Source organism: Protopterus annectens, chromosome 1.part1 (assembly GCF_019279795.1).
Source record: "Protopterus annectens isolate FY-2018-M chromosome 1.part1, PAN1.0, whole genome shotgun sequence".
NCBI classification, from domain to species: Eukaryota; Metazoa; Chordata; order Ceratodontiformes; family Protopteridae; genus Protopterus; species Protopterus annectens.
The window spans coordinates 1724894743-1724908772 of NC_056726.1; the positions used below are offsets into that span (position 1 = coordinate 1724894743).

The following is a 14030-nucleotide window of genomic DNA, read 5'->3' on the forward strand; positions in this document are numbered from 1 at the left end:
CGTTCAAAGAAATTTAAAATTTAACAGCAATACTATGTAAAACAGAAAAATAAATGATCAGAATATAATCTATAAATCATACTAAGACTTTTAGTGGTTGGGATAACCTTGAACTGTTGCTGCTGAAATACCAAGACTATTAATGTGTTAACTGTACAAGATTCCCTTGACGATTCAATGTATGCCTATCACTCTACATCAATATAAGAAGTTGAATTTCTTCCTGTGTATATATAGTAAATAAGTTACATTAATAAAAAATTTTCTTTAAAAAATTGTTACTCATACTAGATTTTATCTTTAATTCTGCTAGCTGCAAAAAGTATATAAATGGCAATCGACATGCCCACAATTACTGGATTTTGTTAATATCAATTTCTTCAACCAAGCGGCCTCCTTTCCTAACAGAAGAACATTATTTCTGGTTTTCTTCTTTTTTTAAACAAGAAACATCTTCATTAAATTATCACTTGTGACAGTGGCAATCATACATTTATATAAAAGAAAACAAACCATACTGACATTTTTAGTTGCAACCATTATACATCACTTATAATCTATCCAGTCATTGTCAAACATTAAATAGCTCATTCAAATTGTGCCTTCTTTTAAACCTCATTCCTGCTCCAAAATGTTATTCTGCATGTATTGTTCCCACATTTCCCATTTCTTCTATGTAATTTGCTCCTACCCTTTTCTAAAGTAAAGATCCCATTTCCAGTTTTTTCTCTTTTACTGTATTCACGTTTTCCTAGTACAGCTGGTTTAGACTTTGATTTCCATTCTCTAGCAATTGCTTTTTTTGGCAACCACCATAATTAGAATTAGCAAGGCCTTACTATATCTAGGCAATTCTGATTCTTTATCATAGTTCAAAAAATAATTTCTTCAGTTATACCAACTTGCTCACCCAGTATTTCTGACAGCATAGTCTGCAGGGAATTTTTGAAGTCTTCTAACTCATTACACTCCCCAAAAATATGTTCCCAATGACCTCTTTCTTCCCCATTGCATCTCTAACATCTGCTATCTACCACAGGAAAAATTCTTTGGAGTCTACTTGGGGTATAAAAACAATGTAAACACTTCCAAAGATTCTAAATTTTCCAGACTTTTGTTGCAATTTGGGAGTCATACTTGTATCTCAACATTGTTTCCCCAGTTACAATGCATTGCTTATCCCATTCTCTCTTCCCAATCCTTTCTAACCTCCTCTGATTCTTATATTAATCATGCAATATTTATATGCTCTATTAATAATTATCCCTTAACGGCAGCTTCTGTTCTAGTTTCTAAAAACTCTACCAGTGCTGGTCTTTTGCTTAGGATCCCCTTATTTCTTTCTCTCTACCTATACTCTGGAATCAATCCTTGATAGAAAAGGCAATCTCTAGGCTGCAGTCCAAATAAATTTTGGCATCTTCCCATCCTATTACCTTTCCCACGCTAATTATTTACTCCCAATACCTTGGTTCCTTTGCCAATTTTCTTCAGTAAATTCCAGTCCCCTCTTGCCTATTGTCTGTATCCCTAATTGTAGTCATACCTAATCAGCAGAATCTTCTTTCTCCATTCCAGTGCTGGCTTACTTCTTAGACTTTCTGCTAATTTAGGAATAGAATATTTTGTATGGTTATTGTTATTCTCCTTAAGGATCTGCATCCAAATTCCCAGTCTCTCGTTTCTTGAGCTTCTCCCATTTCGTCATCCCTTTCCACTACGAGTTATAGCTTCCTGCTTGTGCTATATATAGGAACATTAACTGTGTAGCTCTAAAATACCTCTTCAAATCAGGTAATCCCAAAACACCTTGTTTGAGGGATCAGCTGATCCCACTGGACTCTGGCAGTCTTCTCTTCCCAGATAAAATCCTTCAGCTCTTTATTAAATTGTTATCCACAATTTATCCTCTGGTTGATAAAAATATGTCTGACCTGTGTATAAAACTAAAGGGACTAAAAACTTTTGACAACTTGTATCTTCTTATCCATATCCATAAAACAAAGCTTCCAATTTCTATGTTCATATCTTTTTAGTCTCTTCCTACATATCCTTAGCTGCCCTAACAGAATCCTTTTTTTAATCCATATTCCTAATTACTTCAGGTTATCATGTCCCCCATAAATATGGACATTGCTGAATCGATTCATGTGTGGGTACCTAGTTTACAGCTGTCTGTTTTAAATTCATTAATTTTGTATCCCCCCAAAATCTGAAACTGTCTCAAAGTGTTCCACAACATGGAAACATCATCTTTATTTCTGTTTTTTTTTCCAGGTAAACAATATCATCAGCAAATAAAGCCAATTTTTCTTGACTATCATATCAATTATAGCCTTGAAACTTCCAAGTCCCTTATTTTCTTTGCCAATGGTCCTAAAATATAACATGAATAACAAAGGGGAAAGACGGCACTTCTTCCTGGTTCTTCTGCTCAGACATAACCTATCAGAGAGGAACCCACCCACTTTAATTTTTGGCTCTGATCCCTCAAATATCTTCCTAATCAACCTTATAATTTTATCAGGGAATGCAGATGCTTTTTCACTGCCCTGCTCAAAAAAAATCACAGCTTACTCTGTTGAATGCTTTCTCTGCATCAAGATCTACCAACAGTTGCATTTTCTTACAGTCAGCCTTCCTCTGGATCATCATTGTCCTATTAATGTTTTCCTCACCTTCACAAACCACAATGATCCATATCTATCAATGTTGGGGTCACCTTTGCCATTCTTTTAGCCATTATAGAGATAGACACTTTATAATCATGATTTAGAATTGAAATGGACCTGTATGAAGCTGGATCTGATGGGTTTTTACCATCTTTAGGTATTACAGCCACCACTGCTTCGGTATTACAGCCACCACTGCTTCCCTCCAAGATACTGGTGCTGCTCCTCCTTCTAAACATGGTTAAAACCTTCCAGATCTTTATCATTTTCCTCCTCCCAGTTTCCAAACTTCCACATAAATGCTATCTATTTCAGTGGACTTTCCTGTAGATCGGTTATACATCACCATTTTTATGTCATCTCCTCCTATCCTGTTAGCAATTGAGCCTCATCTAACTCTAACCTCGGCATATTTAATTCTTCCAATCAGCATTTCCATTTTTACCTTTTCTTGATTTCCATATTTCTCTGCTTTATGCCGATTTTCATAAAAAATTTCGGAAATATTTCTAGTACCTCTACAGGATCTCTGGTTATCTTCCTTGTTATAGACTCCTTAAAGTTGGTGATCCTTTCTACTTTGTTGCCTGAGTCATTGTACTAAGTTTTTGTGCTCTAGAGTTATCAAAAGGTCATATTGTCTTGATCCTCTGGGTTGTTCTCTTCCATCTGTTACTATTTCCCTGGAAAAGTCTGACTATTAAGCTGCCACCTTCTCCCTTAAAACCCATATCAGCACCATGTGAACCACTAAACTTGGGGACTATGCTAAAGCCAAGTACATGGTATTAACGATCAACAGTTACAAATGAGAAAAAAATTCTTCAATGACCACAATCTCAATATCACAGAATATCTCTCCAAATTCTACTCCTGCTTAGCAAACTGCATCTAGGTGTCTGTCCCCAATTGTCAGAAGTACAATGGCAAAATTCAAAAATAAACTCATATACTAGAGTCATCTAACTCTACTATAAATGAAACACATTACTTGCTATATACAAGTTTTCTTAAGCCAGTTTTAAAAAAAAAATCTGGTTAAATGAACAGAATGTCAAGAAGTATTAGCAAAAGATCTTCGTTGGTGATATTAGAAATCTCAAAAGCTGTACTGAACTGAGCTAAGATTGAACAGTACCACCTACAACAGTCCTGAAGTGATTTTCAACAGTCCAGCTGATGCATTAAGCTCTATTTTTACCCTGTCAACTTATCCTATGCCATTTATCACCCTAAGTAACCCCCTCCCGAAACCACTTTCAAACAGGTCCCATCTGATCCCTTTAAAACCAAGGATACCAGCTCCACAAGGTCCAATAGTATTCCCATGTGTCGGCCAGTAAGTACAAGGTATATTTTGGCCCAACATCTTCTCAACACAGGAAAAAGTTCTTTGGCTTCTGCTTTTACATCAGATAACTAGATGCTAGACAGGAAGGAGCCCAGGACAGAGCCATTTGGGGCAATACTAGTGTCATAAGCTTCCTTATACAAAGATGAAAGCTGTGGGTATTACTTGTTAAACAAGCTCTCCTGAGGTGTAGGAGATTGAAATGGGTGGGATATTTTTGCACTGGATCTCTATTTTGCTTATTCTGTTACAAAATTCTGTCTGACAGGGCTTTTAGTCCTTCAGGATATTTAAGGTCCCTAGACCTATGGTTTCCTTCATGAGAGATCTTTGTGACATTTCACACTGATCAATAGCTTTAATCACAGCTTCAAATAACTGACTTCCAACACTAAATATTTGTCGGCAAGCAAGGTGGAAGTGTGTGTCTGTGTGTGTATCTGTGTGTGTGTATCTGTGTGTGTGTGTGTGTGTGTGTGAGTCTGTGTGTGTGTGTGTGTGTGTTGGGAGGTCCGGACTAAGTTCTAGATGAGTAGTTTACTTAGACTTTTGAAATCACTACAACTCCATAAAACTCTCTCATTTTCCAAACAGAAAATGCCCATAATAATGCACTAGTTTCTTTAGTTGTCTCAAGTTATCTTCGTTCACTGCAAAACTACTATAATGTGCTCTATTTTATTTCTGAATTCCACATCATGGGGACCCCCCCCCCAAAAAAAAAACAGGTTCTTCAGACCTAGACTATACAGATCCATGACCTACAGCCTATTCTAGGCATCAACCCCACCATACTTCCACCATCTTGGTTGCCCATCTTTACACAATTCTCTTAAGAGTTACACTTCACTACAGACATGGTCTACAGAACCCAACTTAGTTTGTCAGACGTGGTTTTACTGAAGTCTCCGTACATCATAAGAATTCTCAGAAAGCATGTCAAATGTCAAAGTTAACTGGTGTGAATGAGAAGGTGACCAGGAGCAAACAAGTATTTTTTTATGAAATGCAAAGTATGACGCTACTGAAATAAATATGACACTGTTCACGTACAACCCTTTTTTGTCTTCATTGTGTACACCAATCCAGCATTTATAAAATAACAGAAAAATATTTTAAAAACATCCAGAAGTGATAAACCTTTCATTTTTACACAGTACATCATTTGTCAAGTCAAAATAATAATGCATTCGGGTCACCACAGTAGCATACATTAGCAACTACTTTCAGTATTAAAGTGATCCAAAGCTTCTGCAGCTTCAACTTATGCTGGCTGCACAGCTGCAAATATGCATCACAGAACAACAGTTTTATTACATTTTGGTAACAATCTGTGAAGCTATAAGTATGGATGGTCAGTGGTTACACAGCCTGTGTTTTTCTACCGTCTCTGCAGCATCAGGTTCTTCAAACTTGCGATTTTGATTATGCAAGCTCCAACAAGCCTCCCTCTCAGCGTGAAGACCCCAATTAATACAGCTCTCTGGAAAAGACAGCACCAGAAAATATTAAGAACTAATCCGGTGTGTGTGATTTCATTATATAATTCCAAACTTCCTACTTAACAGGCTTGAGGACAGTTGAGGTATATCAGTACAAAGCCTAAGCCTTCCATTTGAACAGCATATATCAAACAGTTCTGCCTATGGCTGTATTTCTGTTGCTGTCAGCTTCTGTCTCAGCAGCAGCATGGAGATGACGAATGGAAGGTACCATTCCAGTTATCTCAATTAGGTCAGTGCATTAGAGCTCCATGGCTTCTTCTTCCACAGACTTCTCATTTGCTGTGATATACTTCTCTTGAACAGCCAGTGCACTGAAAGAAAAGTCAAGGAAACTGCAGAAAGACTACAAGGTGAGTTATTTAACTGCTAGGAAAAATAACAGCTTTCCTGAAAGATGCATATTCATAGATTTGCCTGATGTATTGTGTACTGTGTAAGCATAAACATAGAAATCAACTGAGGCTAAGTAATGGGTGGCACATGCCTCAAAAGAAATGACGCCACAAAAGTGGTTATAGTCCTGGATATAAAGAACACCAGCTTACAAAATCTTCTCTAAACAGATGTGGGAAACCTTTGATATAAATTGTCAGTGTGATGTAGCTGGAATATGTCAATAATTAATAAAATAAAAAGCAGTAATAGAAAACATTGCCTGGCTAAAAGGGCCTCAACTCATGACAGATTATAAATGTCTAGTGCTTGTATAAAAATCCATATATCTATCAAAAACAACTACCAATATAAATGTAGAGTTAACGGATTAAAATTAATTTCTCTAAAAAGGTAGAAGTAAGCTAGTTATAAATAACCTTTAAGAAATGCAGTCATTCCATTACTATGCTTAAGGCTAGAATAAAATCCTGTTAGCTAACGGTCAATGGAATAGAATGAAAGGTCACACACTGCATTCAGCTACACATCACAGTAAAAATCCTTGAAAATTCAGTTACAAATATATATACTCATTGTAATTTTCTGTTTATGTGTAATTTTCTAAGAGACATTTCTAAACATGGAAAAGTAAAAACAAAACAGAAACACATTTTGAAAAGCATAGTTGTGTGCTGTCTAAAAATGTATGAAGCAGAAAGAGAATTGAATTTCCAGACCTTGCATCCGCTGTATACCAACCCATAATGACAGAGACATGATACACTTGAAATCAGCTGTTATATTCTCTACATTAATGTTACAATCCATATTACATGTTAACACTGCATTAAAATTCTCATTAATTCCTTGTTACTGTGTACCACAACCAGACAGAATCTATTTTTTTCACCAAAGTAAGATAAATAAAGTGAGAGATACAATATAAAAGTTGGATAAATAAGATGAATGAAATGCTTTAGGAAGTAATTCAGCAACTGAATTTCTCTACCTTGTTTAAAAATAAATACATGCTATGGAATAGACTTCTCATACATGTCAAACAGAGCACCTCACTGGCCCTGTTCAACAGAAATCTTGATGAGTGGATGGGAAATAGAAAATTCACTCCAGTGGCTCTACTTGACAAAGGCACTGGGAACTAAGGTCGTGTGGCACAATGCCAGGGTAATCCTATGGGCCACGCTTGTAAAGGCTCCAGGGCCATTAGCCTAGTATACACCTATGAACAAAACTAAAATCTCTGACTAGTATACACTTTTTTTGTTGGACAATGAAAATTAGAAAGGTAGGACTGTATGTATAAAAGCAGATGCATTCAGCTGTAAAAATGTGTCAGTAAACCCTGCGCTAAAACAGTACTGATCATTCTGTGCTGCGCTAAAACAGTACTGACCATTCTGTGTTGCTTTGCTAACGTACTGATTAACTGCTTGATTTTTTCCTCATAGATTTAAGTTCTGATGTGTTACCATTAACTGACACTGTAATAACTACATTGCGTGTCAAAACAAGGGAACAGAAAATAAACTGATTAGTGTTGAACGACAGTGCCTCAGAACTACTACACGTTTTATTTTGAAGTCAGTTCTGGAGATTTTGTCTTAAGCTTCCTTCTGCAGTACTCAAACTCAAAACATTCTTAAGGTTCCTGCTTAGTATGCGGCCAGCTGTTCCACACCTGTGAGTTCTCACCATAAAAACACAAACAGGAAACAAACACCTACTGCATTATTTGCCAGTATTTACTCAGGAAACATTTCACAGCCACAGCAAAGACAGTTAAGTAGTTTCCACTGAATACAGTTTTTAAAACAAGCCCAAATGACTTGAATAACTGCTCAGGTTTAGGAGGAGTAACCTGGTCCTATCAAGTTTAGGATGTAAAGCTTCATTTGGAGTAAGTACAAGTCGCAAACACAATACACACACACACTACAATTCCGGCGTAAGGGAAGGAGCATACAGTTTTTAAAGTCCTAAAGACCAAACTATCTGAAACAGCATGTAAAATTAAGTTGAAATATCTTTTCTAAAGAAGTCAGCACTCTGCAAAGTCACAGAAATTATCATACTTTGGAACAAATGGGACTTTTTACTCTTCTAAAAGAAGAGAGTTGTTACAGTCATTAATCATCATAAATAATGCAGTAAAACAAAACATGCCAAACTAAATTAATCTACCTGCATTACAGGACTAAAAGGGGTCTGTTGGCCAGTACTCATGTAACAAGGTACAAAAATCTGCATAACCTGACACTCAATCTCTCATATCCTTAGAGAACTAATTTCAAGTTGAGCACTACAACCTGTATTCCCCAGGACAAGTAAATTATACTGCTGGACTGAAGTGTTTGCTGTTTTTATTATGGCTGAGAATTCTGTGAGCAGATATTTTGAGTAAAACTAAAAGCCTAACAAGAGCAGCCCAGTGGCATACAGACCAGCACTGTTGCTTCAATGCAGGTTCAGAAGTTTTGATTTTCTAGTAAATTGGCGAGGATTACCGTTAGTCAATAATGCCAGACATTACATATAATTTAGTAAAAAAATATGTTAATGCAAAATTTTCTAAGTGAATTTATAAACTGTCCCTGACTTTGGTCTTTGCCAGCATTCTTGAGTAAGGAAGTTGAGAGATATGAAGAGATCAACTCAGAAACACACTACAACATACTGATACTACCTGTACGGTAGAAAAGAAGGCAAGACCCATTCATCCATCTCCCAGCACTTTCAAAAGTGTGTGTTGGGAGGGGAGCTGCATGAAGAGAGAAAAACTATTATCATAAAAACACAATCCTTGTAGCTGCTAATGCATCTGCCACTTCAATGACTAGGATCCAGCATAACATAACTTCACATTAGGCCTGTCCTCTTATTAATCCTCTTAGTTTTGCTTGGTATACATGGCCTGCAGTATCCCAGCAATCCTGGACCATGGGAGTATTTCTAGATTCCAGTGTAAGGAAATAGTTGACAGCAGCTTCAATACAATGAAACGTCTTTAATAAAACACAAAACTTTCAGACATGCATCCTTCCTCAGTGTCCGAAAGCTTTGTGCTTTATTAAATAAGTTTTGTTGTACTGAAGTGGCTATCAAGTGTTTCCTTACACTAGAATTTTTTCTGTTTGATATAGCTGTGACAGTGAAGGTTTACCATTGTGTTGGTCCCTATTTTGTAGTATTTCTAGACTGCCATCATCTTATAATCTGATTATGGGTTATTATTAGGATGGTGCAAAGAAGCCATTAATTACAGACAGGTATAATTTTCTTAAAAACCTAGGGGAGCCATTAGCTAAAGGCTGCTTTACCCTCTGACATACTCAATAAATCTCTATATCCTCCCAAAATAGATTCAGTGCGCCCAACTACTTATTTAATTAATGTATTTTTTTTTACAAAAATATATTTATTCTCCACAAATTTGACCCAAGAACTTGAAGGTTAGTATACCATGGATTTACAATTCTCTGCAACAATCAAAAATAAATACATAAGCAAATAAAAAGCAAAACTACACATCATTCCATCACTCCTGATCATTGAATTCACTATTGTTCCATATCTCTTATGAAAAACTGTTGCCATTTTGGATTTTGTTGATACTGCATGCCGTTCCTTAAGGGAAACGTATACAGGTTCGCACATAGTATACCAAGATTAAAACTGTTAATTGCTTATCTAGAAACTTAGATTCATCCATCCATGACCCCTTTTTTGTCATTTTTGCATATGGGATTAGGATGTCACATTACCAGTGACATCATCTAATGTCAATGTTCACACCACCAGGTGGCTAGCCCTGCCTCGGTTTTCCTCCATACCACACACATGCACTCATATTCGGTCATAGTGTCCAGTCCACCTATTGCATATCTTTGGGATGTGGGAGGAAACCAAAGCACCAGGGGAAAACCCATGCCAGCACAGGGAGGACATGCAAACTCTGCACAGAAGGCACCCTAGCTGAAAATCAAACAAGAGAGACACTTACTGTGAGGCAGCAATGCCAACTGCTGTGCAGTCTACAGACTATCGCCACCACCCATAAGATAAATATATTACCCATGTTAAACCATTGTTTTTCCAAATACAGGTGGACTTGGCCTTTCTTTATCTCCAGCAGTAATATGTTCTGCAGTCCTGGTAGTATTTCTGTAATGGGACTATCGCTTTTTGTTTGTTTAGCAACTATTAAAACATTTCCTGATACACTTTTTTTGGCAGGCACTACACACGGTGTATTAATGAATATGGAGGTTCTCCAGAACTACAGACAACACTTCAGGGGGGTGTCAACAGTCTGTATACAGAGAAGCAAGCAGAATTTTGTTTTCCAGAAGTAATACCTTCAATCTTCTTATTCATCTGTCATTATTTTCAGATTTCAAACACACATTTAACTATCACCTCCCAGTTCCTACACATCCCATTCTCCCTATCTCCCCAGTCTACTAATGTCTTAGGACTGGCTCCATGTTGCATTATTTTAGTCTTACTAATGTTGAGGCTAAACATGTACACATCATCGTCTACATTTTGCCAAAAACACTGACCTAACATGCATCTCAAGACATCAATGAAATAATGCTGCAAGCCATTACTAATAATACAGAGATTGAGGTGACTATAAGTGACCTGAATCTGAGCTGGACGTTATCCTGTGACATACACTCACATCTCTGCTCTCAGTTATTAAGTCTTGTTCACCTCGTAATGCTCACCACTATGACAGAGACCTGTGACAGGGAAATAATTACTTCTGAAACTGGGAAGTTCACAGCAACAGAAAAAAAAAGGCCTCCTGTAGTCCAAGATTTGATTTCATCACCCTCTATTCGCATACTGTAAGCAGGTCACATCACCAAAGAATGTCCCCAGGTCAGAGAATGAAAAACAAAATCCATGTGAATCAGTGGTTGGTCTCAGTTAACAAATACAAACAAATATCTGACACCTTCAGCAACCACATTCCTACCTCTGCTGTTGCTGGAAGGGCAAGATTCAGAAAGAAAAACACTAATCTTTTGTATCATGACATGTTTTAATCCTTCCTTTACCTCTACTCTTCTGTGCACAGACTGAAAACACATACATCATACTTCACCTCAAAATGGCAGTTCATTTGACTAAGTAAATTTAAGGACATTCGCAAAGTGAATTATTTTCCGTCTTTTACATTCACAACAGGATGGGATTAGTCCACCTTGGTTCACGCATAAAGTTAAACAATGCACATGATAAAGCATGGTAGGAGGGTAAACTAAGTACATATCACAGCTAAAAATATGCATATCAAGTCTAGAAAAGGCCAATTTTTTTTTTTAATAAAATGCAAGTTTTACACTGGATATCACTGCATATCACTTTAAGAAGTGTTTTTTGCTTAAATGAATTCAGGAAAGGTATACAACAGACTGGTCCCCTTCAGATGGTCGAACTTTTAAAAGATCGACTTTCATACGGCTGAGACCATATGATCGACCTTTTAAAAACATGACCGATCTGAATGGAGACCTCCATACAATGCGGAACGGGAAGATTTCCCAATACTGCAATATAGTGTGATCTCGGAGTTGGTACATTTAAGTAGCGGGGGGGGGGGTGCAGGGGGGATTGCCCCCCTGCTAAACAGAGTTAGTTTTTTTTTTTGGGTGTATTATGGTGTTTACTTTACATGGTTGATGTTTCAAATGTTCGATCATATGGTCTCGACCACATGAAAGTCGAACATTTGAGTTGCCGATCATGCAAAGTAGACCCACAACAGACAGACAAATCAATATAAGCCAACCCGTCTTTATGTTTCTCTGCTTTAGAAGTTGCTCATTTTTTTAAGCACGACTCCATTATTTAAACTAAAAATAAAAATAAATAAATCCAAAGTACACACACTGTCCAGAAACACTTTTGAGACCCTTATACCATTAACATCCACATGGGCATGTTGGTGAAGGGAACAGAGGGGATGAGGAAGTGATGGGTAGGTATGGTGTTAAGCAAAGGAATGCAGAAGGTCAGATGGTAGTGGATTTTGCGAAAAGTATGGACATGGCTGTGATGAATACGTATTTTAACAAGAGGGAGGAGCATACGGTGACATACAAGAGTGGAGGAAGATGCACACAGGTGGACTATATCTTATGTAGAAGGGCCAGTCTGATGGAGATTGGAGACTGTAAAGTCGTGGCAGGGGAAAGTGTAGTTAGGCAGCATAGGATAGTGGCTTGTTGGATGACATTGGTGATCAAGAAGGGGAGGATGAGTGTGTGGGCAACGCCATGGATCAAATGGTGGAAATTGAAAAAGGGTAATTGTGAGGTGAGGTTCAGGGAAGAGTTACGACAGGCAATGGGTGGCAGTGAAGAGTTACTGAATAGCTGGGTAACTACAGCAGAGCTAGTAAGAGAGATGGCTAGAAAGGTGCTTGGTGTGACATGTGGAAAGAGGAAGGCGGACAAGGAGACCTGGTGGTGGAATGAAGAAGTACAGGAGAGTATACAGTGAAAGTGGTTGGTGAAGAAGAAGTGGGATTGTCAAAGAGATGAAGAAAGTAGACAAGAGTATAAGGAGAGGAGGAGCATGGCAAAGAGAGAGGTGGCGAAGGCTAAGTACAAGGCGTATGAAGAGTTGTATAAAAGGTTGGACACTAAGGAGGGAGAAAAGGACCTGTACCGATTGGCTAGACAGACGGACCGAGCTAGTAAAGATGTATAGCAGGTAAGGGTGTAAAGGATAATGAGGGAAACATACTCACAAACGAGGAGAGTGTGTTGAGCAGATGGAAAGAGTACTTTGAGGGGTTGATGAATGAAGAGAATGAGAGGGAGAGAAGGTTGGATGATGTGCGGATAGTGAATCATGAAGTGCAGTGGATTATTTATTTATTTTATTTCCAGTTTGATAACCGGGGAGGTCCACTGGGCTCATAGGGCCTGTTTTCAGTGGAGGCCCGGGGAGAAAAGCTCCAGATTAAAAACAATTGCACAAATTAAACAATTAAGACAAGCAATTGCACAAATTACAATTAAAACAAGCAAGTAAGGAGGAATTATGCATTTGTACAAATTGCATAGAATAATGCAGAAAAAAAAAACACATACGTATGAAATACATAAAATAATAGTTAAATGAGAAGTAGTGAAATGAGGAGGAGAAAAAGAATAAAAAAGACAGGTAAAGGAAAAGAAGAAGAACTAGAGGAAGATTCAACTTACGTTCAAGGTCAAAGAGCCATTTGCATGCAGAGCCATTTACAGAGAGAGTAGGGATGGGAACATATATACAGCATATACATAGAGTGTATACAGGGAAGAAAAAGGAGGAAGTAAGGATAGCTACGAAGAAGATGAAGAACAGAAAGGCTGTTGGTCCAGATGACATACCTGTGGAAGCATGGAGGTGTTTAGGTGAAATGGCAGTGAAGTTTTTAACTAGATTGTTTAATGAAATCTTGGAAAGTGAGAGGATGCCTGAGGAATGGAGAAAAAGTGTTTTGGTACCGATTTTTAAGAATAAGGGTGATGTGCAGAGCTGTAGTAACTATAGAAAGAGTAGTGGAAGCTAGGTTAAGAAGGGAGGTGATTATTAGTGATCAGCAGTATGGTTTCATGCCAGGAAAGAGCACTACAGATGTGATGTTTGCTCTGAGATTGTTGATGGAGAAGTACAGAGAAGGTCAGACGGAGTTGCATTGTGTCTTTGTGGATTTAGAGAAAGCATATGACAGGGTGCCTAGAGAGGAGTTGTGGTATTGTATGAGGAAGTCAGGAGTGTCAGAGAAGTATGCAAGTGTGGTACAGGATATGTACGAGGTAGTGTGACAGCTGTGAGGTCTGCGGTGGGAGTGACGAATGCGTTTAAGGTGGAGGTGGGATTACATCAAGGATCAGCTCTGAGCCCTTTCTTATTTGCAATGGTGATGGACAGGTTGACAGACGAGATCAGACAGAAGTCCCTGTGGACCATGATGTTTGCAGAGGACATTGTGATCTGCAGTGAGAGTAGGGAACAGGTGGAGGAGACCCTGGAGAGGCAGAGATATGCTCTAGAGAGAAGAGAATGAAGGTCAGCAGGACTAAGACAGAATATATATGTGTG

At 37.9% G+C, this 14030-nt stretch overlaps 1 protein-coding gene across 1 annotated transcript in view; it reads right to left on the minus strand.

The window, feature by feature from the left end:
- Positions 1–5067: 5067 nt before the first annotated feature.
- GPN2 (GPN-loop GTPase 2) overlaps positions 5068–14030 on the minus strand; it is a 248605-nt gene continuing 239642 nt past the window's right edge. Inside the window, exon 5 of the mRNA XM_044084153.1 lies at positions 5068–5839. Within this exon, the coding sequence (XP_043940088.1) occupies positions 5767–5839 (73 nt within the window). The 3' untranslated portion in view covers positions 5068–5766. The remainder of the gene's footprint in view (positions 5840–14030) is intronic.